Source organism: Dendrobates tinctorius, unplaced genomic scaffold (genome assembly GCF_039654945.1).
Source record: "Dendrobates tinctorius isolate UK_male_01 unplaced genomic scaffold, ASM3965494v1 ptg000171l, whole genome shotgun sequence".
Lineage (NCBI taxonomy): Eukaryota > Metazoa > Chordata > Amphibia > Anura > Dendrobatidae > Dendrobates > Dendrobates tinctorius.
Genome location: NW_027361838.1, coordinates 22,983,894 through 23,009,305, shown reverse-complemented (window position 1 = coordinate 23,009,305; position 25,412 = coordinate 22,983,894). Strand labels below are relative to the sequence as shown.

Sequence of the window (25,412 nt, the reverse complement as noted above, 5' to 3'; positions counted from 1 at the left end):
TGTGTTAGGGTTAAGTTTGTGGTTAGAGTTATGCTTAAGGTTGTATTAGGGTTAGTGGTGTGTTGGGGTCAGGGTTGTGGTTAGGGTTATGGCTAGGGTTGGAATTAGAGTTAGGGTTGAAGTTAGAATTGAGGGGTTTCCACTGTTTAGGCACATCAGGGGCTCTCCAAACGCGACATGGCATCCGATCTCAATTTCAGCCAATTCTGTGTTGAAAAATTCACACGGCGCTCCTTCTCTTCCGAGCTCTGCCGTGTGCGTAAACAGTGGTTTACCCCCACTTATGGTGTATCAGCATACTCAGGACAAATTGAACAACAACTTTGGTGGTATCATTTCTCCTGTTACCCTTGGGAAAATAAAAATTTGGGGGCAAAAAAATCATTTTTGTGGAAAAAATATGATTTTTTATTTTCACTGCTCTACGTTATAAACTTCTGTGAATCACTTGGGGGTTCATAGTGCTCATCACACATCTAGATAAGTTCCTTGGGGGGTCTAGTTTCCAAAATGGTGTCACTTTTGGGGGGTTTCCACTGTTTAGGCACATAAGGGGCTCTGCAAATGCGACATGGCGTCCGAGCTAAATTCCAGCCAATTCTGCGTTGAAAAAGTCAAACGGAGCTCCTTCCCATCCGAGCTCTTCCGTGCACCCAAACAGTGGTTTATCCACACATATGGGGTATCGGCATACTAAGGAGAAATTGCTCGACAACTTTGGGTGTCTAATTTCTCCTGTTACCCTTGGGAAAATAAAAAAAAAAAATGGTTCTGAAGTTTAATGTTCATTTTTTCCTTCCACATTGCTTCAGTTCCTGTGAAGCACTTAAAGGGTTAATAAACTTCTTGAATGTGGTTTTGAGCACCTTGAGGGGTGCAGTTTTTATAATAGTGACACTTTTGGGTATTTTCTGTCATGTACACCCCTCAAAGTGACTTCAAATGTGATGTGGTCCCTAAAAAAATGGTTTTGTAATTTTTGTTGTAAAAATGAGAAATCGCTGGTCTAATTTTAACACTTATAACTTCCTAACAAAAAAAATTTTGTTTCAAAAATCGTGCTGATGTAAAGCAGACATGTGGGAAATGTTATTTATTAACTATTTTGTGTGACATATCTCTCTGATTTATGGGTATAAAAATTAAAAGTTTGAAAATTGCAAAATTTTAAGAATTTTTGCCATATTTCCGTTTTTTTCATAAATAAACGCAAGTCATATCGAAGAAATTTTATCACTAACATGAAGTACAATATGTCACAAAAAAAATCTCAGAATCACCGGGATCCATTGAAGTGTTCCAGAGCTATAACCTCATAAAGTGACAGTGGTCAGAATTGTAAAAATTGGCCTGGTCATTAAGTAGCAAATTGGCTCTGTCACTAAGGGGTTAATATACGCTCCCACTTTACTTTGTAGTATTTTGGTCAATATTTTGCATCAGTATATATAAACCAAGACTAGGATTGGAATTTATGCACAGAAACTATAATGGAAAGTTTTCCTCCTCTTCTGCATTTCAGATCCATTCCTGACTATGGCTTGCAAATACTGACTGTGTGAAAGTGGCCTTATTGTTAATGTTAAAAAAAGCTTGGTATGCAGCTGGTACCTGACACCACCAGATGTACCTACACCTGACAGCTCTATGGATTGTCTTTGGAGTAGGAGTATTGTTGCTTCATAGATTATTTACGGAAAAATGATGGCATTTCCTTGCTTTGGTGTTTATAGTTATCAGATGAGACAGTTAAAAGCTGAATGTCAACAAAATTTTACAGTGATGACTAATAAGAGATTCTGGCCCCACTCTGGTAGTATCAATAACAGCTGCAGTGCAGGCACCAATGTTTTCCTGCCTGGGAAGTATCGCTGTCTTGACATTTTCTTTGCTATACTATCTGAAGCACACATTCAGACGCATTTACTAAGAACTTTTTTTTTATGTGTGCGCCATTCAGAGTATGTCATCATTCTGTTGTATTTTGTATGTTGCCTTGCAAACATGTTTTGGGTGTTAATGCAGATATAACACATTTACTTGTATACTTTAAGCAGAACCTTTAAACAGAGCCTATCAACATGTTTTGTACACACGGAAGTAGTGGTGTTGCTGTATTTTTGCTTGTCCCCCAATAAAAATGATACTTTTTTGTAGTGATCCATTGTGCCAGTCATGAGAAATCTATTGTAGAATCCATAGCTTAAAAATAGTGCACAGAGGGCGTGTCAGTGCACGTGGTCTGCTTCTTACAAGTGCAGACACACCCAGTGTCCTTCCAGCCTGATTTGCATGTTACTTTGTTGGATTTCTTGTAATTGGCACATCGGATCTCTAAAAAAAGTATCATGTTCTTTGGAGGACAAGCATGTAAAATGGCATAGCACTACTTTCAAATGTAAAAACGTGTTGACAGGTTCCCCTTTAACTCAAAGGTGTGTTCTTTTTATAAAATGTTGCTAAGCTGATGCGTAATTCTGTATGTCATTTGATGGTCCAAAGGATGATCCAAAGCAATATTTGTGGGTAAAAGTATCTCCTTTATGTATCTTTAAATTGAACATTCTTTTATTTTTTCCCTTTTGTCTCCTATGAAATTTGATGCACACAGGAGTAGAGTATAGTCAGTCCCAATAAATATCTCAGAGACTGTACAGAGCCTTATTATCAGCCATGAACCTGAGTAACTGCAGACTAGAGATAATCAGCAACTGTTATTTGTCAGCCTTTGTTTGCCTGTCATATTACATTATATTTACCCTAACCATAATGTGTTAAATTTACTATACCATACTCTGCAATTTAGGCGGAGGTGGGGAAAATGGACATGGATGATGCATTAATGTATGAGGAAGATTTTGATGAAAACAATGGGATTGAAGAGGCAGAAGAAAGTGCAAAGTTAAAACTTCTCCGCAAAGTTGCCTCGATTGCCACAAAACTTAAAGAATTTATTGGCAACATAATAGCCACTGCTGGAAAAGTAGTTGTTACAATTTTACTTGGTATAACAGGTTGGTATTACACAAAATATGTCTCCCCTTTGAAAAGTATTGCTATATGTATAGTAAAGTACGCATAAATGTATTTGTTCAAGTGTTTGTCTCACCTTATTTAAATAGGTAAAATTAGCATGTTTAATAATCCTCTCCATGCTCAATAACGCATGGATTTTTAAGTGTATAGTTTACCGCTTGTTGCCTCAGCAACTTGCCACTTCTGCAGTCTCAGGGGTGGCTGGTTTCCTAGGCAAGGATCACACACATGCAAGCTGTTTGCTGTATACCTTAATCAAAATGGCGCCGTCGGCCACGCTTTCCGATAAATGCTACTGTGCAGGCACAATTTTGCTAGAGAAAAAAAAATTAGGCTCCATCAAGATAGTGCCTGGTGTTCCGAGAGATGCAACTGCACAGGCACTGGCACCACTTTGCTAGAGAACAGAAATTTGGCTCCATCAGAATGGCACCGGTGGATGCGCCTGTGCAGTAGTATCTATCAGCGATCCGATAGATGCCACTACCCAGATACCACTGTCACCATCTTGATGGAGCAAACTTTTTTCTCTAGCAAAATGGCGCCTGCGCAGTAGCATCTATCAGAACACGATAGATACAACTGAGCCATTTTGATTAAGATATTTTTTTTACTAAATCAAATGTCATAAGCCATACAGATGAATATGTAATCAGAGCACCACATGAAGACCCCCCACAGGCCGTCCCGGAGCACGGGCATATCATTAACATCATTAACTGAAAATAAAGATTAAATAACAACCACAAGATGGACTTCATCAACCAAGGTATCATTTTAATCAGCATATCGGCGCCGACCTGACACTGTCTGTAGGTTACTGTCTACAATCCTGCTGACAGGTTCCCTTTAACATTAACTTCTTTTCATATAGATGCTTCTGGGCAAAGCATTAATTAAAGATGGGAAGCCCTAAGCATGCTGTATTTTGGAAAAATGCTACACCCCTCCAAAATAAAAACTACAAAAAAAGCATTGTTTCTAGTGAATTTTTTATTTCTGAAGAAAATAGTCTGTAGATGAATGTTATGACATTTTAATGTCCTTCACACCAAAGTCTCCCATGATGTGAAGTATTTTATTGATGCCACTAAAGACTTTTGCCCTGATTGTTCAAGCAATTTTAGCCTGAACTCTGGTGTAAATGTTTTGCACAATCAGTAGTTGCATAAAAATTTGGCAACCCAGGCTACTCCATCCACTTTTTGAAAAAGTGGGCATAGCTTAGCCAAGAAGGGCATGGCCAAGGACGCCCAACAAGTTCATCATTATTTACGCCACAAAAGTGCCGTACATTACAACAGAAATGTACTCTAGTCATTGACTTGCGTACATTTCTTGCAGCGGTGCCCATCAGCTAAAAGATGCGCCAAATTCTTTAAGTATCATATGGCTTTCAATTAATTTGGGTCTACTCACTCCAGACTGCCCACTTCAGCAAGACTGGTATGCAAAACGTAAGTCTTTATTAATAATGTATTTATTTTATTATCAGAATTATAGTTTTTGGTTTTTTTTTGTTTATGACAATAATATATTCTGCAGCACTGGACAGACTGATCAGCCCAGAGCTTACAAGGGCATATATCTGTGTACAGTACACCACGTAACCATCTAGAAAAGTCACTGTGGGTGACCAAGATTTATTGTATATTAAGCAATAGAGTTACCACAAATTAGAGTAATGTACAGTACAAGGTTAATATGCTCATACATTAGTAACACATTGAATTTTGCTTATATATTTTCAAAATTGTATTTCTTCCAAATGAATTAGTAAATGTAATGTACATATTGGACCAGCTGAGATTATGGTTGACATCATTGTCAGCAGCAGGATATGAGCTTGCTGATCTTGTAGGAGGAGGCATACACTTTTTTGAAAAAGATTGTTATGGTTTTGGCAGGGAGTGGCATCGAATCGAATAAAAGGAGCGTGTAGGAAAAGCAAAGAAAGGCGCTCCACGCATGTATCGACCAGTCAAGTAAAGTAGAACAATGTGAGTGGTGCTTACTTAACGAGGTTGTGCTCACCATGCACAACACTGGAATGAACGTGCGAGCTCCCCCAGATTGCTGCTGCACCAACTACAGGCTCCCGCTGCTAAAAACACAGAAAAAAGGAAAGTGGCATCTTCTGGGCCCTGCAAAGGAGGAGACAAGCCAGGTCTGGGTAAGATAAACCCTTTTTTCCAATACAAGGTTTTATCCTACCCAGACTTGGATTGTCTCCTTCTTGCAGCATCCAGTAGATGCCGCTTTGCTCTTTTTTTTTTTTTTTCCTTCCTTCCTTCAAATAAAAGAAGCAGGAATAAAATAACAGAATAAGTGACATGCTAAGAATTCCTACATACAGCTACATGAGGAATTATGAAACGCAAACACAAAGTACATTTTTTTAAGAAATTTGTTTGAAGTGTTTATACTTTCTTGACATTTTTATGTTTTTTTTATCAATTGTACAGCATTTGTTTCACAGTTTTTAGTTCAATTCCCTTTGGGTTTCTCTATAGATAAAAATATGTGAAAAAATTGCATGTGTGATAAAAAAAAGGAACGGTCTTGTAAAACCTCAATAAATTTTAAATGTGCCAAAAATTGCACTTAATTCATTTTATTCTATTTTTTAAATGCTCGTTGTTAGATTTTAAGGGTTTTCTTTCACAACTATAATTAAAAAGCATTATATGACCACATGCACACCTTCAGTTCCGAATAATTTTTTCAACTTATGCACAGTCTCGAGCTTGCATACTCTCAGAAGCAAGCTATACTGGGAAATTTAGTAAGCGATAATGATCAGGAGTCATATGGAGTCATGTCCACTATAATTGCTGCTCGCAAACAATGTGCAAAAAGATTTGCAGGATACAGGTCACGTTGGTAGTACGTGGGAACCCCAAAATGTAATGCAAACTTACGGTACTTGCCCAGCACTCAAATGCCCGCATTGGGAATGCCTTTTGTGGTTCCTGGGCCCTCATAGTCACAAGGTCTTGTGCCATGACTTCATGGGGCCTAGTATTTGCTAGATGTACCAAGTATGCTGCCTTTCGAATGTCGTCTGAGAATGTTTGTCCTGCCCTGGCCCACATGAACAGAGTAGTAATGTGGAGACACCAGACAAAGGTCCTGCAAATCTTTTTACTCAACTCTAATATTTATACATGTGCATAACACGTATCCGCAATATTGTTATATTGATAATCTGACAGCATCCATGTCAGCCATACTTCTGATTCATAATACCGATTGCTTTTTCCTAGCGATAAACCAACAGCACAGAAAATACCTTTGAATCACCAATTAAATATTGGTGACATCTGCATACAGAATGGCTGCATCCATGTTTGAACACTTTTCATACATTGCAAAGGGCAATTCCTTCCATTTATTAATATTGTCTTTATATTAGGTACTCAAAAACATTGATGTGATGTGTGGGAAGCAAAGCTGAAGCTCTGTACAAGTGTAGTGTGAAATGTCGTGCTACTGGCAATGTCTTGTACATAAAATAGTTTAAGGAAAACCCTTTTTAAGCAGTATTAATGTATCCTCACTGTTCTGTAGGGGTACTGGGGTTGGACTTTAGGATTTAAGTGAAGTTTATGGCATATTTACTGTAAACATAAATCGGTTCTGTAAACATAATTGATTTTAAAGCTGTATTCAAATGGTGTAGTTTACTTCTGCTGCGATTTTTGGCCCACACATTGTAAATACAGCCTAATTATTGTTTCTGATGATTTTACTTAACATCTTTTTTATCTTTGTTCTTTTTTTAGGCATGATGTTGCCTTCCTTGACCTCAGCTGTTTATTTCTTTGTATTTTTGGGGTTATGCACATGGTGGTCCTGTTGCCGAGTATTTGATCCGCTGATATTCAGCTGTCTCTGTGTATTAATGGCCATATTTAGTGCAGGGCACTTGATTGGACTTTATCTATACCAATTTCAATTTTTTCAAGAGATCATTCCACCCGGTGATTATTATGCCAGGTAAGTAAAAAGGTGAATGAATGGAATTTCTGTTGATATTACCTTAACATACTTAAAGGGAATCTATCAGATGTGTGTATAGGGGAGAAACCACCAAAGGCATGCTTCAGACTAGTCATTCAAGACATGTAATCCTTGGCCAGCTTTGTTTCTCTGAAACACCGCTGCTATTTATAGTGAAGCATACACTTCTGCAATAATGCAACCAGTGCCTGATTCATGATACCTGTGGTTCAGGCAGCATGAATCTCAGTGTGAAACATGGACTCCTGTATAATGCATATAATGCTACATTTCACTATGGCCACTGCAGAGAAAATGTATGCCAAGATATGGTACCTGCAACTGATCACTGAGAGTGAGAGCAGAAGACTTTGTTCATTCATATGCCGCTGCTACATTTAAGAGTAGCAAAGGTGAGGGGTGCATTACAATCAAGTCACAAAATGTTGAAGCCAGTTGGATTTTTTGTGACTTGCCTGTCCTGGTCGCAGTACTGCATTCACCTGCATTACACTGTGGTTTAGCAGCAACATAGATTCTTTTTTTTTATCTATGCAACCATGTAGCTATTCCTACATGCCTAGTATAGCACCCCCATGTATTTTTTCCACTCTTGGAACATACACCTAATGTGTTCAATATTGGTTGTAAGACCGGGGTCCCACTTGCAACTGCAATGCGAGAAACTCGCCTCAATACCAGGAACTGCCGGCAGCACTCGGGAATGGAGCGTTCAGCTGCATAGAAATACATGCAGCCACACACTCTGGTCCCAAGTGCCGGCGGCAGTGACAGGTATTGAAGTGAGAGACTCGTGTAAGTTTCTCGCATTGCAGTTGCAAGTGGGACCCTGGCCTTAGAAGCCACATCCAGTGACCCCTTTTCTTATCGGCTCATCTGCACAATTTCAGAATTCATTCTCCCACCCTTGTACAAGATGATGCAGGCTGAATGACCGAGCCACTGAGCATACGTGACCACCATCACTTGACACACAAGGTGGACGTTATAATGACAGAACGAGAAGTGTCAGAATAGGAAAAATGTGGCCAGACAATATGCGCTGCGAATCACTAAAAACTCAGATTATTAATACAGTGGTCTTTATTCTACGCGTTTCAGAGTCTCACAGAACTCCATCCTCAGGAAAAAATCAGGTGTTTTTTTCCAGAGAAAGGAGTTCTGTGAGACTCTGAAACGCGTAGAATAAAGACCACTGTATTAATAATCCGAGTTTTTAGTGATTCGCAGCGCGGATTGTCTGACCACATTTTTCCTATCCTGAATCTTCTATGTTGGTCCCTCGTGGATCTGTGGTTCTGCAGCAGTGAATCCTCCTGTTACAAAACTCCATTTGGTGAGTGTATTACTTGCAGTTGTTATCTGCACACTGGATAATGCACTATTGCGCTATTTCTCTTTTACAGCAATCTTAGAACGAGAAGTGTAGCATGGGCTACTGTTGGAATTCTAAAAGGCATTTTAATCGTAACCTTTGTAGGAGTTAAATAATATTAATACATTTAAATTTATTAATTGGAAAAATTTGTAACAATTTGTCATATTTTATCACAAATGTGCAAATGACATATTTATTGTTCATGATGAGACCATGTTCATACATACAGATTTTGATTATTTTTGTTTGTAAAAGCTAGGAGTAAATTCATAATGCATTTAGTATTTACTGTGATAAAAAATATATAAATTTGTCACTCTTCTCCTCTTTCCCACTCCTTTTATCATTTCAAGTTAGCAGTTTCATGTAGCAGTTTCATGATTAATTAAAAACTATTGCCTACTGCAGCCAGGCAGAGTCTTGGACAGAACAGAATTCTGCTTCAGGAGATGGTTTGCTGATGAAGAGATGCTAATTAACGTGTGGTTTCGTTTAGTTTTTGCTAAATCGAGTAAGCAGGCTTCATTCATCCTGTGATTTCACTTTCCATCAGCCAGAAGTAATTTTAGAGGCTTATAACTTCCTGGCTGTTGCTACTGTAATTCTTTGAAGTAGGCATATTAATCACAATAGAGCCTTTCATAAACCAGAATTTTTGCATGAAATTTTCAAAATGCCAATATGACTGCTTGAAATGTACACACTGTAGCCCTTTAAAACACATACAGTTGACTGTTTGACTACTGTTTTATTGATTTGCAATAGAGACGGACAGGGCTCACCAGACAATCAATACATTACTCTTTTAAAGCAGGCGCATTAACTTTCCTTCTGTAGTTTAAACGGGATGTAGCTTCTCTCAAGAAAGAGACCTTGGCGTCTTTCCAAATTAATAGTGAGCCATGTAGGAAAGCTTATTGCTCTGCCACAGATGTCACTGACCTTATGTGCGCTTTGTAACATTTGCATGAATTAAGTGTGTCCCCTGCTGGGTCTGGGCTAAAAATACAGGAGGATTTATTATTTTACAGTGGCAAAAATAGTTGATCACAATTTATTTGCATTATTTAAAGATATTGTGTATGAGATAGAAAAAAAAGAAGATGAAGATGGACACTTTCATTAGGACACTTTATTATTAGGTTTGATTTGCTATTCACTGTCAACAAAAAAAAAACATTCATCCAAAATTCTTACCCAAAGCATTAGAACTCAAATCACTATATTTAAAGAAAAATATTCAGAATTGAGAGTCCTCAGTGGTTGATACCTTTTAATGGCTAACTGAAAAGATAGTAACACATTGCAAGGTTTCGAGACTACTCAGGTCTCTTCATCAGGCATAGACTAATACAAAATCTGAAGAGTCACATATTTATGCACAATACAGCACAGAAAAAATGCAATAGATGAGACAAGTGACGTGAAGCAGAATTCTGATTATGGGAGAGGGAGAAACATAAATATTGGACCAGTTCATAGATAAGGAGTCCGGATGTTTTATTGTCCTCTGATAGGGGTCTCCTAATGTGTTGTGATGCCCCCACAAGGTCTTAGGAGCAAATTCCTTAATTGATGTAAAAAGACATAAATCCATGCGACACATTCATTCCAGCATTGAGAGTGTCAAAGGTCATCATAAATTTATACTCACAGACTCTTCTCTCTCTCTGAGATGTGAAGTTACCTTTCAATACCAGTAATTTCACATCCCTGGTGTTTTGGTCCATCATACAAAAATGTTTTGCCACAGGTAGATCCATTCTTTTTTCTCTTATTGTGTGTCGATGAGCATTCATCCTTGTTCTAAGCTTTTGCCCTGTCTCCCCCACATACAGACCCCCAGTTGGACATTTAGTACAAATAATTAAGTACACCACATTAGATGTAATGCAGCTGAAAGTACCTGGGATCTTGTAGTCCTGATGTGAATTGGGGATCTTTATCTTGTCCGTGGTCATTATAGATGGACAGGTTTTACATTTTTTGTGGTTGCAAGGAAAGGTTCCTCCAGCTGTTGGAGAGGACAGGGAGCTTCCGACAATGATGCTTCTTAGATTTGGGGGCTGCCTAAAGCACAGTAGTGGGGGCTCTGGAAAAATGGATTGTAATCGGGCATCTTTTTGTAGTAAAGGTTGTAATTTCCGTGCAGCTCCCCTTAGCACTTCCAGATTTCGGTTGTAGGTGACTACTAGAGGCACCCGGTTATTTTCTTCTTTAGCTTTGTAATGTAGCAGGTGATTCCCTCACATTCTGGTGGCTCTTGTAATTTGGTTTTCAATTGTTCTTGGATGGTAGCCCTTGCCGTGCTTTCTAGAGGACTCTCATTTTGTCCCACTAAGGCCCTAGATAAAACTGAACTCTGCAGTGATATGGAACATTATTTCAGGAGACTGCGCCTGAGGGAATATTTCAAAGATGCAGAAGATTCAGAAAACACTCAGACCGAAGGAAAAGGGATCCTAACAACTTGGAAAAGGTCAGACTGGACAACTCCACCTGGACGCAACCATCATTTGGATAAATATATAGACTCCTTCAGACATTTGATAAAATCCAAAATCATAGACACTAACAGGAGACAAGCATCCAACATCAGTGCCCAGGCCATACGGTCTTTAAAAACCAACAAAGAAATCATCATTAAACCTGCTGACAAGGGAGGTGCAATAGTCATGATGAATACGTCAGACTACATGAAGGAAGCAAACAGGCAACCTATGGACACACGCTACTATAGAAAATTGGAGTCGGATCCTACACAGTACTATTACAAGGAACTAAACAAGTTGGTATCTTGTCTGCCTGACTAGTCCATAAGAGCCGTTGAATAAACTAGCAGCAATAGGTCCTCTACCAGAAGGAACCATCCTGGCCACCATGGATGTGGAATCTTTGTACTCTAATATCCCACACCAAGATGGATTATATGCCTGCAAATTCTTCATGGAAAACACAGCTGATGCTGATGCTGTGGTGAAAATTCATCCTCACCCACAATTACTTTGAATTTGACAACAAGATCTATCTACAGGAGACTGGCACAGCTATGGGAAGTAAAATGGCTACACAGTATGCAAATCTTTTCATGGCCAAGCTTGAAAGCGACTTTTTGTCCTCTTGCCCCATCAGGCCCCTGGCCTACTACCGCTTCATTGATGATATTTTATTCATCTGGACGGAGTCTGAGCAACAGCTAAAGACGTTCCACGAACAGTTTAATCAATTTCATCCCACCATCAATTTAACACTCAACTACTTCAAAACTGAGATTAACTTTTTGGACACCATCATTAAGCTAAAAAAAATGAAATAGAGACATCCCTGTATCAGAAGCCAATCGACCGTCCAACATACCTTAAATGGGACAGTTTCCATCCAAAACGCATAAAGAACTCTATTATCTATAGCCAAGCCATCAGATACAATCGTATATGTTCCAACCCCATGGATAGAGACAAACACCTTGGTCGCCTCAAAAAGACCTTTTTGAATCAGGGCTACCATCCAAGAAAAATTGAAAACCAAATTACAAGAGCCACCAGAATGTCAAGGAATCATCTGCTACATTATAAAGCTAAAGAAGAAAATAACCGGGTGCCTCTAGTAGTCACCTACAACCCAAATCTGGAAGTGCTAAGGGGAGCTGCACGGAAATTACAACCTTTACTACAAAAAGATGCCCGATTTACAATCCATTTTTCCAGACCCCCCCACTAATGTGCTTTAGGCAGCCCCCAAATCTAAGAAGCATCATTGTCGGAAGCTCCCTGTCTTCTCCAACAGCTGGAGGAACCTTTCCTTGCAACCAGAAAAAATGTAAAACCTGTCCATCTATAATGACCACAGACAAGATAAAGATCCCCAATTCACATCAGGACTACAAGATCCCAGGTACTTTCAGCTGCATTACATCTAATGTGGTGTACTTAATTATTTGTACTAAATGTCCAACTGGGGGTCTGTATGTGGGGGAGACAGGGCAAAAGCTTAGAACAAGGATGAATGCTCATCGTCGCACAATAGAGAAAAAAGAATGGATCTACCTGTGGCAAAACATTTTTGTATGATGGACCACAACACCAGGGATATGAAATTACTGGTATTGAAAGGTAACTTCACATCTCAGAGAGAGAGAAGAGTCTGTGAGTATAAATTTATGACGACCTTTGACATTCTCAATGCTGGAATGAATGTGTCGCATGGATTTATGTCTTTTTACATCAATTAAGGAATTTGCTCCTAAGACCTTGTGGGGGCATCACAACACATTAGGAGACCCCTATCAGAGGACAATAAAACTTCCGGACTCCTTATCTATGAACTGGTCCAATATTTATGTTTCTCCCACTCCCATAATTATAATTCTGCTTCACGTCACTTGTCTCATCTATTGCATTTTTTCTGTGCTGTATTGTGCATAAATATGTGACTCTTCAGATTTTGTATTAGTCTATGCCTGATGAAGAGACCTGAGTAGTCTCGAAAGCTTGCAATGTGTTACCATCTTTTCAGTTAGCCATTAAAATGTATCAATCACTGAGGACTCTCAAATCTGAATATTTTTCTATCTGCTGGCTAACACGGTACAAAGATATACATCTTTCCTGTATATTTAAAGAAAATCTGTCAATAAAATAAACCCCTCTGAACCAGATGTATTGGCAGGCAAGTCTTTGAAATGTAAATCCATTAATACCTTTATATCTTCTATATGATGTAGTGTTTTCATACATATGCAAATTAGTTGTTAAGTGCTCTGGATATGTCAGAGCACTTCATGGACTTTGTGTCCCAAGGTTGGTTCCCCACTCAGCACCAGTCCCTTTTGGTTGATTTTTTAGCTCACTGCCTAATTTCCTTGCCTGGTCCATCATGTTGCAAAGGGTGGTATCAATGAAGCTAAGAGAATCCCATGTCGAGTGGGGAAACAACCTCAAGAGGCAGAGGATTGTTAGGGGCTTTTTTATGCCCAGAGCACTTAATGCATAATTTGTCCATGAATGAAAACTCTAACCTGATAGGAATGCAGCAACAGATAGATGATATAAAGGTGTGGATGGATTTACATTTAAAAAATCTGCATGCCCATATATGACAAATTATTTTTGAAGATCATCTATAGTGTAATTATTTATATATATATTTATATATATATATATATATATATAATATATATATATATATACAGTTGTCTGAAAAAGTGTTTGCCCCCTTCCTGATTTCCTATACTTTTGCCTGTTTGTCACACATTAAGGTTTCAGATTACCAGACAAATTTAAATATTAGACAAATATTACACAAGTAAACAAAAAATGCAGTTTTTACATGAAGGTCTTGATTATTATTATACCAGTACATTGGCTATCTATTCATATGCTTCCAAATACAAACAGTGGGCCCGATTCATCAAGACTGCCGTTGTTCACACTAGTCTTCATGAGGGGGTGTCCTGGAGTCAGACGCTTCTGATTCTTAAAGAGGCATATGCCTTTTCATGTAAACGTTTGAGCATCCTGCCTGGTTAGTACCTAGTATACTGCACCCAAGTATCACAAGTTGAAAATGCTTTTTGTAGCCAGCCTAGAATCTATTTTTCCTTGGAAAATTCTTCCAGTTCTTTCAGATTCCTGGGTCATCTTGCATGCAATGCTATTTTGAGATCTAGCCAAAAAATTTCAAAGATGTTCAAAGCATGATTGAATGATTAATCCACCCCCATGCTCAATGGTTGGCGAGATGTTCTTTTCCTGAGATTATGTACCCCTTTTTTCTCCACACATACTTTGGATATTCGTGGCCAAAGAGTTCTACATGACTTGTTTCCAAAATGCATTAGGCTTGTTTAGATTTTCTTTTGCATACTTCTGATGCTGAATTTTATGATGAGCATGCAGGAGAGGTTTTCTTATGATGACTCATCCCTGAAGGCCATATTTGTGCAGGTGTCTCTGGACAGTAGAACAATTTACCACAACTCCAGAGTCTTCTAAACCTTTCTGAAGGTCTTTTTCAGTCAAGCGGGGGTTCTGATTTGGCTCTCTAGCAATTCTACGAGCAGCTCTCACTGAAATTTTGCTTGACCTTCCTGACCTTATCTTGATCTCCACTGTTTCTGTTAACTGCAATTTCTTAATTACATTTCGAACTGAGGGAAAGGCAGCTTGAAAACTCTTTGCTAGCTTCTTGTAGCCTTCTGTTGCTTTGTGGCCTCCATCATTGTCAGAGTGCTAGGCAGTTGCTTAGAAGAATCCACGGCTTCTGTTTTTAGGCACAAGATTAGAGGAATAATTTTCATCACCTGGCCTTTCCTAACGATGATAGTAAACAAGCCCTAACAGACATGCTAATTAAGGTCTGAAACTTTGGTCAAAGTTATCTGAGCACACAAATATCCAAAGGTGTCCAAACTTTTCCATCTGCCCATTTTCCTTTTTGTATTTTCTTAAAGCAAAAAAAAAAACTTTAGGCATTTTGGAGATCATTTCATCTTCATTCAACTAGTTTAGCTGTTCACAATAACTAATTTTGACCAGGGGTGCCCAAACTTTTACATGCCACTGTATCTGTTTTATGTTTAGATGTATGTGCTAATTAGAGGTTGTGACCAATGGCTGACTGAGACATGAGCTTTTCATGGCATATTCATTAAAGGTAATCTGTCAGCAGGTTTTTTGCTACCTCATCTGAGAACTGTATTATGTAGGCAAAGAGAAGCTGAATTTAACGATATATCACTTAGATTACCTCGTGCAGCCATTCTCACACAGAGTTTTTAGATTTAAGGTACTGTCACACTTAGCGATGTACCAGCGATCCCGACCAGCGATATGACGCTGTCAGGATCTCTGGTACATCGCTAAGTGGTCGCTAGTGAGCTGCCACACAGGCAGATCTCACCAGCGACATTGCAGCGGTCGGGGGTCGCTACTTACCTGTCAGACGAGGCGATCCTCACGTCCTCACGTCCTCCCGCCTGCGTCCACGTGTCGCTCCTCGTCACAGCAGGAAGCCCCAGCAGGAAGCTGACGACGAGAAATGGTCCAGGACGTTCTCGCGCGATCAGCGATAACCAGTGGGGGAGTGGTCGGAGGTAAGTATCAGACATAGAGATATCGCTAGCAATATCGCTATAACGTCACAAAAACCAGTGACGTTATAGCGATATTGCTAGCGATATCCCTTAGTGTGACAGGCCCTTTAGAATGAAGCAGAACTGAGAAAAGCCCACACCAGGCTCTTTGTGTACAAAGTCCATAGACAGTGAGCTGCCTATCACAGGAGGGGGCATGTGAGACTTTGACTCAGCAACTAGTCACAGCAATGATACTGGTTCTAAAACATTCATTGTAAGCAAACAAAACGTAGAGCTTGATAATAGAGGCATAGCTGAAATCGGTGTTTTAACCCCTACAGCATGCTGTCTTCAGCTTACATAGCACAAACCTGCTGACAGAATTCCTTTAAATTTATTGTAGCCTATAGTGGGTGAATGCCTCAGTTGGGCATTCATCACAGGCATCTCAAACCCGCTGTCATAGTATCCATTTAATAGATGCAACATAACAAATACCTAGAAAAACAATCATTTAATGAATGACTCTTACAGATGCTGTACTGTGGCATCAATCATCCATAGGCTTTCATGTTAAAAAGCATATAGCTTGTTGCAAAACATTCCTATCAAATCGGCAGGAGCAATCCAAGGGTGAGCCATGGATTTCAGGTCTAGAAATACACTTTGGATGTTTAAAAGTACTTGCACTTTCAATAATTTTTGACATGATCTAATGACATGTTTTGATTGTTGGAATTTCTGGTGCTAATACCCCTCCTCATCTAACTCTTCATCTAACTCTACTTCTCTGAGCTGATGCTCCTTCAGTTGAGGTCTCAGTACCTGTTCAACCTCTAATCAGAACTTCTTACATGTTAGTCCTGTAAAAAAAAAATTAGGTGCTGTTATTCTTTAATGCGATGTGTGCACATAGCTTGAGTAGCAACTTTTGTTCTACAAACTATTATAGTTCTTAGCAGTATAGTGTTCTGTAAAGAGATTTTCCATATTTATTTGTCCTCACTCTATTATAGGTTGTTTGGAGTCACTTCAATTGTTCAGACCACCTGTTCAAGTACATGGAAATTCATAGCAAATCCAAGCATAAGTTGGTACCACTATACCAACCCTGTCATGCTGTTAGTACTGTATTACACGTTGGCAACTCTGATACGTCTTTGGCTGCAGGAACCTGTCGTAAGTGTAACATTTTATTAATTATTTATTTTTATTGATCCTTGGATTGGATGTTCTTGCTCCTAGGAAAACACATTAAAGAAACCACTTAAATACAACTGTACCAAACTCTTAATGGACCTATTTGTTTTCAGACTAATACAGTACTGTAAGTCAGTTAGCATTTTCACTTTGTCATTGATCTCTATTGATCATTGAGTTGTCCTGTCCTTGTACAGTCTAATTCTTGTTTCCTGTGCATTTCAGGGATTTATCTTTCAAAGTGCTTAATACCATAAAAAACAAATGCCTTCTAAGTAATGAATGAGCAAATGATTATTTTCCAGATTAATTAAACACATTGAAGAATTGCAAAATTAGGCACAACAGTAAAAACAAATTCTCATGTACCTGCCTGTATAATGACGTTATTTTGCATGGCTGCTATAGAGGTGCATTGGTTTTCTATTGTATTGTGCATGAGCCCGAAAGTAAACTAAAATCTTTATAATATGATGTATGGTGATGGAGGAGAATAGAGTAATACAATAAATGTTCTGTGGACACTGGCAGAACTGCACAGTCTGTAGCTAGAGAAAATGCCAGAAATCTAAAAGGATGCGTTATGAGACTGCAACATTTATCATTACAATAAAAATGGGATCCAGCAGAACAACCATGTCTCTATTATAAACTAAGCTGAGATTTAAAGATTACCTATCACCAGACTGGGAATGCACTTTTTATTTAACAAAAGAATTGTCAACCACAGATTGATGAGTTTTCTAAATATAAGTTGTCAAACGTGTGCAGAAAATTCCTTAATGCCCACAGAAAGCAAAAGTTAGGACAGAACTTCTTTGTTGCAGGATCACAGCATGCAGAGCTGGAATCCACAACCCTCCGTGGCCCCTCTTGCAATCATAGAATGGTAGAGTTGGAAGGGGCCTCCAGGGTCATCGTGTCCAACCCCCTACTCAATGCAGGATTTCACTAAACCATCTCGGACAGATGTCTGTCCAGCCTCTGAAGCCTTCCATTGAAGGAGAACACAATGAAAGAATGAGACATCGCAAGATCATGCTCTTTGCACTAATGCAGTGCTGCTACATACTTTACTATCAGGGCCGTATTTGCCACTAAGCACTTGAGGGCAGGTGCCTAGGGCAGGAAGATGCGGGGGGTGGCACCTGGGCAAGGTTTTTTTTTTTTTAAGTCCGGGCCGGCCCGCCCACTCACCCCAGTCTTCCAGCTGCTGCAGGGGTCCCACGTGATGATCCACCCCGCCTCCTTCCCTGGCAGGTGAATCCAGACGCGAGGGCCGTGAGCGCTGGACACTGTGGCGTTCTGCTGTTGCTTAGTAACGGCCTTCGCGCTGCCTGATCTGTGAAGCCACAGAGTGCCCTCGCTGTGATCTCTCCCCTCGGCTCCCCTCCTCCACACAACACGGAAGTGTCTGCTTGTTCTCAGTGCAGGCTGAGGTCCTCTCTGGATACCTGCAGGCCGGGCCCGGCAGACCTGACTGCCAACGAGTGCAAGGCCCCGGCAGCTCCTTCCATTGCTAAGAAGAGGTAGATGGTGTGGCAGGCAGGGTAGGTGGGTATGCGGGAGGTGGGCTTGGTTTGATGATTAGCGGTGTAGTGTGGTTAATAGGAGCGGAGTAGCAGAGCTGCGTATGATGGATAGTGGTGTAGTGAGGGTGATAGGAGCGGAGTAGCAGAGCTTGGTATGAGGGATAGTGGTGTAGTGTGGGTGATAAGAACGGAGCAGCAGTGCTGGGTATGATGGATAGTGGTGTAGTGTGGGTGATAGGAGTGGAGCAGCAGAGCTGGGTATGATGGATAGTGGTGTAGTGTGGGTGATAGGAGAGCGGAGTAGGAGAGCTGGGTATGAGGGATAGTGGTGTAGTGTGGGTGATAGGAGCGGAGTAGCAGAGCTGGGTATGATGGATAGTGGTGTAGTGAGGGTGATAGGAGCGGAGTAGCAGAGCTGGGTATGATGGATAGTGGTGTAGTGTGGGTGATAGGAGCGGAGTAGCAGAGCTGGGTATGAGGGATAGTGGTGTAGTGTGGGTGATAGGAGCGGAGTAGCGGAGCTGGGTATGATGATTAGCGGTGTAGTGTGGGTGATAGGAGCGGAGTAGCAGAGCTGGGTATGATGGATAGTGGTGTAGTGAGGGTGATAGGAGCGGAGTAGCAGAGCTGGGTATGATGGATAGTGGTGTAGTGTGGGTGATAGTGGAGCTGGGTATAATGATTAGCAGTGTAGTGAGGGTGATAGGAGCGGAGTAGCAGAGCTGGGTATGATGGATAGTGGTGTAGTGTGGGTGATAGTGGAGCTGGGTATGATGATTAGCGGTGTAGTGAGGGTGATAGGAGCGGAGTACATTTATCTACATGAAGTGACATTGACCATTTATTTGTGTGGCTGGCGCAGGAATGTAGCAGAGCCGGTGTGTGTAGTGTCGCCATGTGCTCAGGTGTATACATCATGCACAGACCCACAGCTTGCCTCCCCCCCAGCCTCCATTATTTATGTAGTGCCCCCACACCCCTCTGGTTAACCCTTTACTGCCTGAGCCTTGCCTTGACATGCAAAAATAAAAATCAAGGATAAAAACTGAGGAAAGAAAGAGCGCAATAGGGTCTTATCTGGGTAAAAGTTGGAATAAATTCAAATAGAATCTACTCACCTTTACCGAAGCAGATTAAAGCATGTAAATCAATGTCAGCCTGCTGCACGCCCGAGGTTCACAACCGTGACCGCCAATGTAACTCCTTTTGGATAAAATATTTAGGCTTACTGTGCGCTGCTGAGACCAGGATAAAATTCACCACATAAGGAACTTTTTAAATCTTTATTCCCAACGCGTTTCAAAGTGAAAAACCACTTCTTCTTCAGGGGATGACATATAGTGAATAGATACAGCCTTCTCTCATTAAATACATCCAATATTTGAATTTGGGTGCCAAAAACTCACATGGGATGAGGGGACAGATGTCAAAGTTCAAGGGTTAATAGTGCGCAAAAGGAATTTACAAATGTTCTTATTACTTAACAATTATACTCTCTTAATTTGTATTTTACAGATAATGTATAAGAATATATGAAGCAAAAAGGAATTTTATAACATATACTGAAAAAAAGAAGAAAATGATATGAAAGTTGAAACGAACCCATTAAAAAATTGTATATATATGTCATAGTCCGGAGCCTATACCGCTTGAATAGAGCGGATTTCGTTCGGGAAAGGAGGAAAAACTCAGATGCAAGAAAAAGTTAAAAATTATTACAAGAAAAAATATATATAATAAAATGTCATTAAAAATTCTTTTATTAAAAATATAAATGTATTAAAATATGTAAAAAAATATATATATATTATAAATACAATTTTTTCTGATTCTTTTATATTGCTTGGCAGGTATATTAAATGAATATAGCTATAAGGTCGCTGCAGCGGTCATTTCAGTAAATGGCTAAAAAATATACCTGCCAACCAATATAAAGGAATCAGAAAAAATTGTACCGACATAAGGGACTTTGAAAATCAGGCAGAAATATTGAAAAATAGGTTTATTGCTAAGAAATACCCTGAAGGATTGGTTAAAGATGCCTATAACACTAGTAAGAGTCTCTCCCAGAATCTACTAATTTATGGAACCAAGAGAACTACAACCGATAGTGAGAGATTCACTGGCAATTTTATTACGCAATTTTGTGCTGAGAACATCAAAATCAGAGAAATCCTGACACGTAATTGGCATGTTCTTTTAAATGATCCCATTTTATGTAAAATTCTCCCGAGGAATCCTGGTATCACCTTCCGTAGAGCACCTACTATTAAAAATCTAATTGCTCCCAGTCGCCTTAGAATAAAACCATCTTCTGCTCCCTTGAATTCAATAATAGGGATATATAAATGTGGCAAAAGAAATTGCTTATGTTGCGGTATCATTTCCCATAAAGAAAAAATCTTTGAATCTACTGTCACTAAAGAATGCTTCCCTATTAGAAGTTTTCTAAATTGTACTACAGGATTTGTGATATATGTAATAGAATGCGATTGCAAAAATCAATATGTGGGAAGAACAACTCAGCCCTTACATCGAAGGGTTAATTCCCATAGACATAACATTAAAATAGGTTTTATGCAACACGGTCTTTCCAGGCATTTTGCTCTTAAACATGGGAAAAACTTTAATGGGTTAAAAATAAGCCCCATCGAACATATACCCAGTGATCACCCTGACAGATTGGGACAATTGAACGGCAAGGAGATCTTTTGGATTTATAGACTAAATACGCTGAAGCCTAATGGTTTAAACGAAATCACAGAAGTTTTCCTATAATCTCCCTTTTTTAAAATATTTGTTTCTTTTAATAATTTTTTGGAGTACATTCACATAGAATTCACTGCATATTTGTCTTGTCTTCCATTAGAGCGTTCTCACTCATTTATTAATCTAATTTTAATTATTTCCTTCAAAGATTTTTTGCTGGTTCAGGTGTGCTTTTCCTTTGTGACGCAAACTTGTTCTCATGAGGTATCTCCCCAGTTTTATTTCTGTAGGTCCACTTCTTTTGTCTTGCACCAACCAATCATTCGGACATTTTCACCGGAGCTATATTCCCAAGCCTATACAGAAAAAACCGTTTCCAAACAATCATCAGTCCAACTCAATTTTATTACATATATTTATAATATATATATATATTTTTTTACATATTTTAATACATTTATATTTTTAACCCCTTCATGACCCAGCCTATTTTGACCTTAATGACCTGGCCATTTTTGGCAATATTGACCAGTGTCCCTTTATGAGGTAATAACTCAGGAACGCTTCAACGGATCCTAGCGATTCTGAGAATGTTTTTTCGTGACATATTTGGCTTCATGTTAGTGGTAAACTTAGGTCAATAATGTTTTCATTTATTTGTGAAAAAAACGGAAATTTGGCGAAAATTTTGAAAATTTCGCAATTTTCACATTTTTAATTTTTATTCCGTTAAACCAGAGAGTTATGTGACACAAAATAGTTAATAAATAACATTTCCCACATGTCTACTTTACATCAGCACAATTTTGGAAACAAAATTTTTTTTTGTTGGGAAGTTATAAGGGTTAAAATTTGACCAGCGATTTCTCATTTTTACAACAAAATTTACAAAACCATTTTTTTTAGGGACCACCTCACATTTGAAGTCACTTTGAGGGGTCTATATGGCAGAAAATACCCCAAAGTGACACCATTCTAAAAACTGCACCCCTCAAGCTACTCAAAACTATATTCAAGAAGATTATTAACCCTTCAGGTGCTTCACCGCTACTAAAGCAATGTGGAAGGAAAAAATGAACATTTTAATTTTTCCAATAAAAAATTTCTTTTAGCATCAATTTTTTCATTTTCACACGGGCAACAGGATAAAATGGATCCTAAAATTTGTTGGGCAATTTCTCCTGAGTACACCGATACCTCATATGTGGTCATAAACCACTGTTTGGGCGCACGGCAGGGCTCAGAAGGGAAGGAGCGTCATTTGACTTTTTGAATGGAAAATATGCTGGAATATTTAGCGGTTGCCATGTCGCGTTTGGAGAGTCCCTGTGCGCCTAAACATTGGAGCTCCCCCACAAGTGACCCCATTTTGGAAACTAGACTCTCCAAGGAACTTATTTAGATGCATAGTGAGCACTTTGAACCGCCAGGTGCTTCACAAATTGATCCATAAAAAAAAAAAAGGACTTTTTTTTCACGAAAATTTTCTTTTAGCCTCAGTTTTTTCATTTTCACATGGGCAGTGGGATAAAAAGGATCCTAAAATTTGTTGGGCAATTTCTCCTGAGTGCACAAATACCTCATATGTGGTCATAAACCACTGTTTGGGCACACGGCAGGGTCCCGAAGGGAAGGAGCACCATTTGACTTTTTGAATGGAAAATTAGCTCCAATCGTTAGTGGACACCATGTCGTGTTTGGAGAGCCCCTGTGTGCCTAAACATTAGAGCTCCCCCACAAGTGACCCCATTTTGGAAACTAGACCACCCAAGGAACTTTTCTAGATGTGTGGTGAGGACTTTGAACCCACAAGTGCTTCACAGAAGTTTATGACGCAGAAAAGTGAAAATAAAAAAATAACTTTTTTTCCTCAAAAATGATTTTTTAGCCCGCTATTTTTTATTTTCACAAGGCTAACAGGAGAAATTGGACCACAAAAGTTGTTGTGTAATTTGTCCTGAGTACACCGATACCCCATATGTCAGTGGAAACCACTGTTTTGGGCGCATGGGAGAGCTCAGAAGGGAAGGAGCGCAATTTTGGAATGCAGACTGATGGGATGTTCTGCAGGCATCATGTTGCGTTTGCAGAGCCCCTGATGTGCCTAAACAGTAGAAACCCCCCACAAGTGACCCGCATGCGCCTGCCATTTTGCAAGATGGCGGCGCCCATGATCCGGACGCCGGGAGCCACGGCGGGACACCGGGAGCACCATCGGAGGTCCCAGGGGGGATCGGAAGGTGGGGGGAAGTGATAGGAAGGGGAGGGGGAGCAGATGATGACGGCGGCGAACGATCGCCGCCGTCCATCGGTGGCGGGGGCCGATCGGCCCCGCCAGTCGGTGTGTGGGGGGGTCGGGGGTCAGTGTCCAGCCATGTCCGATGATATTGCAGCATCGACCATGGCTGGATTGTATTATTTCACCAAATTTCATTGGTGAAATATTACAAATCGCTCTGATTGGCTGTTTCACTTTTAACAGCCAATCAGAGCGATCGTAGGCATGTGGGGGCTAAGCCACACCCCCAGGGATTAACTCTAGAGTGTCCTTTGTGTGCGGGTCGGGTGACCTTTCAGTGACCCCGGTCACCCGACCCGCAGGGGGGATATTTATAGCATGACGCCTACGTAGGCGTCATAGGTCGTTTGGGCACGACTTTTCATGACGCCTACGTAGGTGTCATGGGTCGTGAAGGGGTTAATAAAAGAATTTTTAATGACATTTTATTATATATATTTTTTCTTGTAATAATTTTTAACTTTTTCTTGCATCTGAGTTTTTCCTCCTTTCCTGAACGAAATCCGCTCTATTCAAGCGGTATAGGCTCCGGACTATGACATATATATACAATTTTTTAATGGGTTCGTTTCAACTTTCATATCATTTTCTTCTTTTTTTCAGTATATGTTATAAAATTCCTTTTTGCTTCATATATTCTTATACATTATCTGTAAAATACAAATTAAGAGAGTATAATTGTTAAGTAATAAGAACATTTGTAAATTCCTTTTGCGCACTATTAACCCTTGAACTTTGACATCTGTCCCCTCATCCCATGTGAGTTTTTGGTGCCCAAATTCAAATATTGGATGTATTTAATGAGAGAAGGCTGTATCTATTCACTATATGTCATCCCCTGAAGAAGAAGTGGTTTTTCACTTTGAAACGCGTTGGGAATAAAGATTTAAAAAGTTCCTTATGTGGTGAATTTTATCCTGGTCTCAGCAGCGCACAGTAAGCCTAAATATTTTATCCAAAAGGAGTTAAAATAAAAATCAAAACACTCGCATTGGGGGGATCATTCAGACTTTACCCATTATTCTGTATCTGGAAATATGGATCTGGTCCGTTCACGTGTATATACTATATGCTGGCCCCAAAAATTTTGCCAGTATGGGGCCCCAAAATTCATAGTGGCAGCCCTGTCCTTTTTCTTCACTGACAACCTCTATACTGTGTCTCCTTTTGGCCTCATTCATTCCCTATGGGACTTGCGGACATGTTGCACGCTTGCGTTGAGACATAAAAACACTGCTAGCAGCATTTTTTTCCTGTTGTTGCAAGTACTGCATTTGCGGGATTGCTGCAAAACTACAAGTGTCGCACATGTCCGCAATTTCTATAGGGAATGAATGAGGCTGAATGCAGAGTTGCCATAAGTGATCCATTACGCGGCATATGCAGAAAAACTGCCAGATCTGCCGCGAATGGCAAAAATCACTGATGTGAAAGTAGCCTAAATCACTGCCGACAGTGTCTGCCTGAGGCCAGGGTCAGACATGCGAGAAATACATGCAGCCGCACGCTCCTGTCCGAGTACCAGCGGCAGTGCTGGGTGTTGACATGCGAGACTCGTGTAAGTTTCTTGCATGTCTGACCCCGACCTTAGACATTCTCACCAATGGGGGAGGCAGCACTAAAAGTGCCTAGGACAGCACAAACTCACAAACTCTGCCCTGTTTACTATGCTATTACGGGATGGTAACATAATTATAGTGGTTACTGTTTGGTATCATTTTATTATAGTACGCAGCAGTGTTGCATTAGTGCAAAGAACAAGATTTTGTGATATCTCATTTTTTCACTGCAAGAAAGGCCATGGAGGGTTTTGGCATCCCACTCTGCATGCCTGGTTCCTACAACCCATAAGTTCTGACCCAGCATTTGTTTTGAAAGTCATGCCTTTTTGAGGGTCATTAGAGATACTTTCTGAGTGCTTTTGACAATAACTTATAATTGGAAAAATTACCCCATTAAATAAAAATAGCAGTCCCGGATTGGTGTTAAATACTCCTTAAGGGGGCTTTGCACATAGCGATGTCGCTAAAGCGTCACCGATTTTGTGACGCAGCAGCGATATCGCTACATGTGATACTTACCTTCGACCGGCTCCCCCGCTGGCAATCGCTGATCGTGCGAGATCGTCCACGTCCATTTCTCGTCGTCGGCTTCCTGCTG

The 25,412-nt window shown here is 39.9% G+C and overlaps 1 protein-coding gene across 1 annotated transcript in view; it reads left to right on the top strand.

The window, feature by feature from the left end:
- The window catches only part of PIEZO2 (piezo type mechanosensitive ion channel component 2), a 438,513-nt gene that overhangs the window by 146,976 nt on the left and 266,125 nt on the right, over window positions 1–25,412 (top strand). The window contains exons 5-7 of the mRNA XM_073550976.1: window positions 2,807–3,014; window positions 6,822–7,035; window positions 16,529–16,691. Coding sequence (XP_073407077.1) covers window positions 2,807–3,014; window positions 6,822–7,035; window positions 16,529–16,691 — 585 coding nt within the window. The remainder of the gene's footprint in view (window positions 1–2,806; window positions 3,015–6,821; window positions 7,036–16,528; window positions 16,692–25,412) is intronic.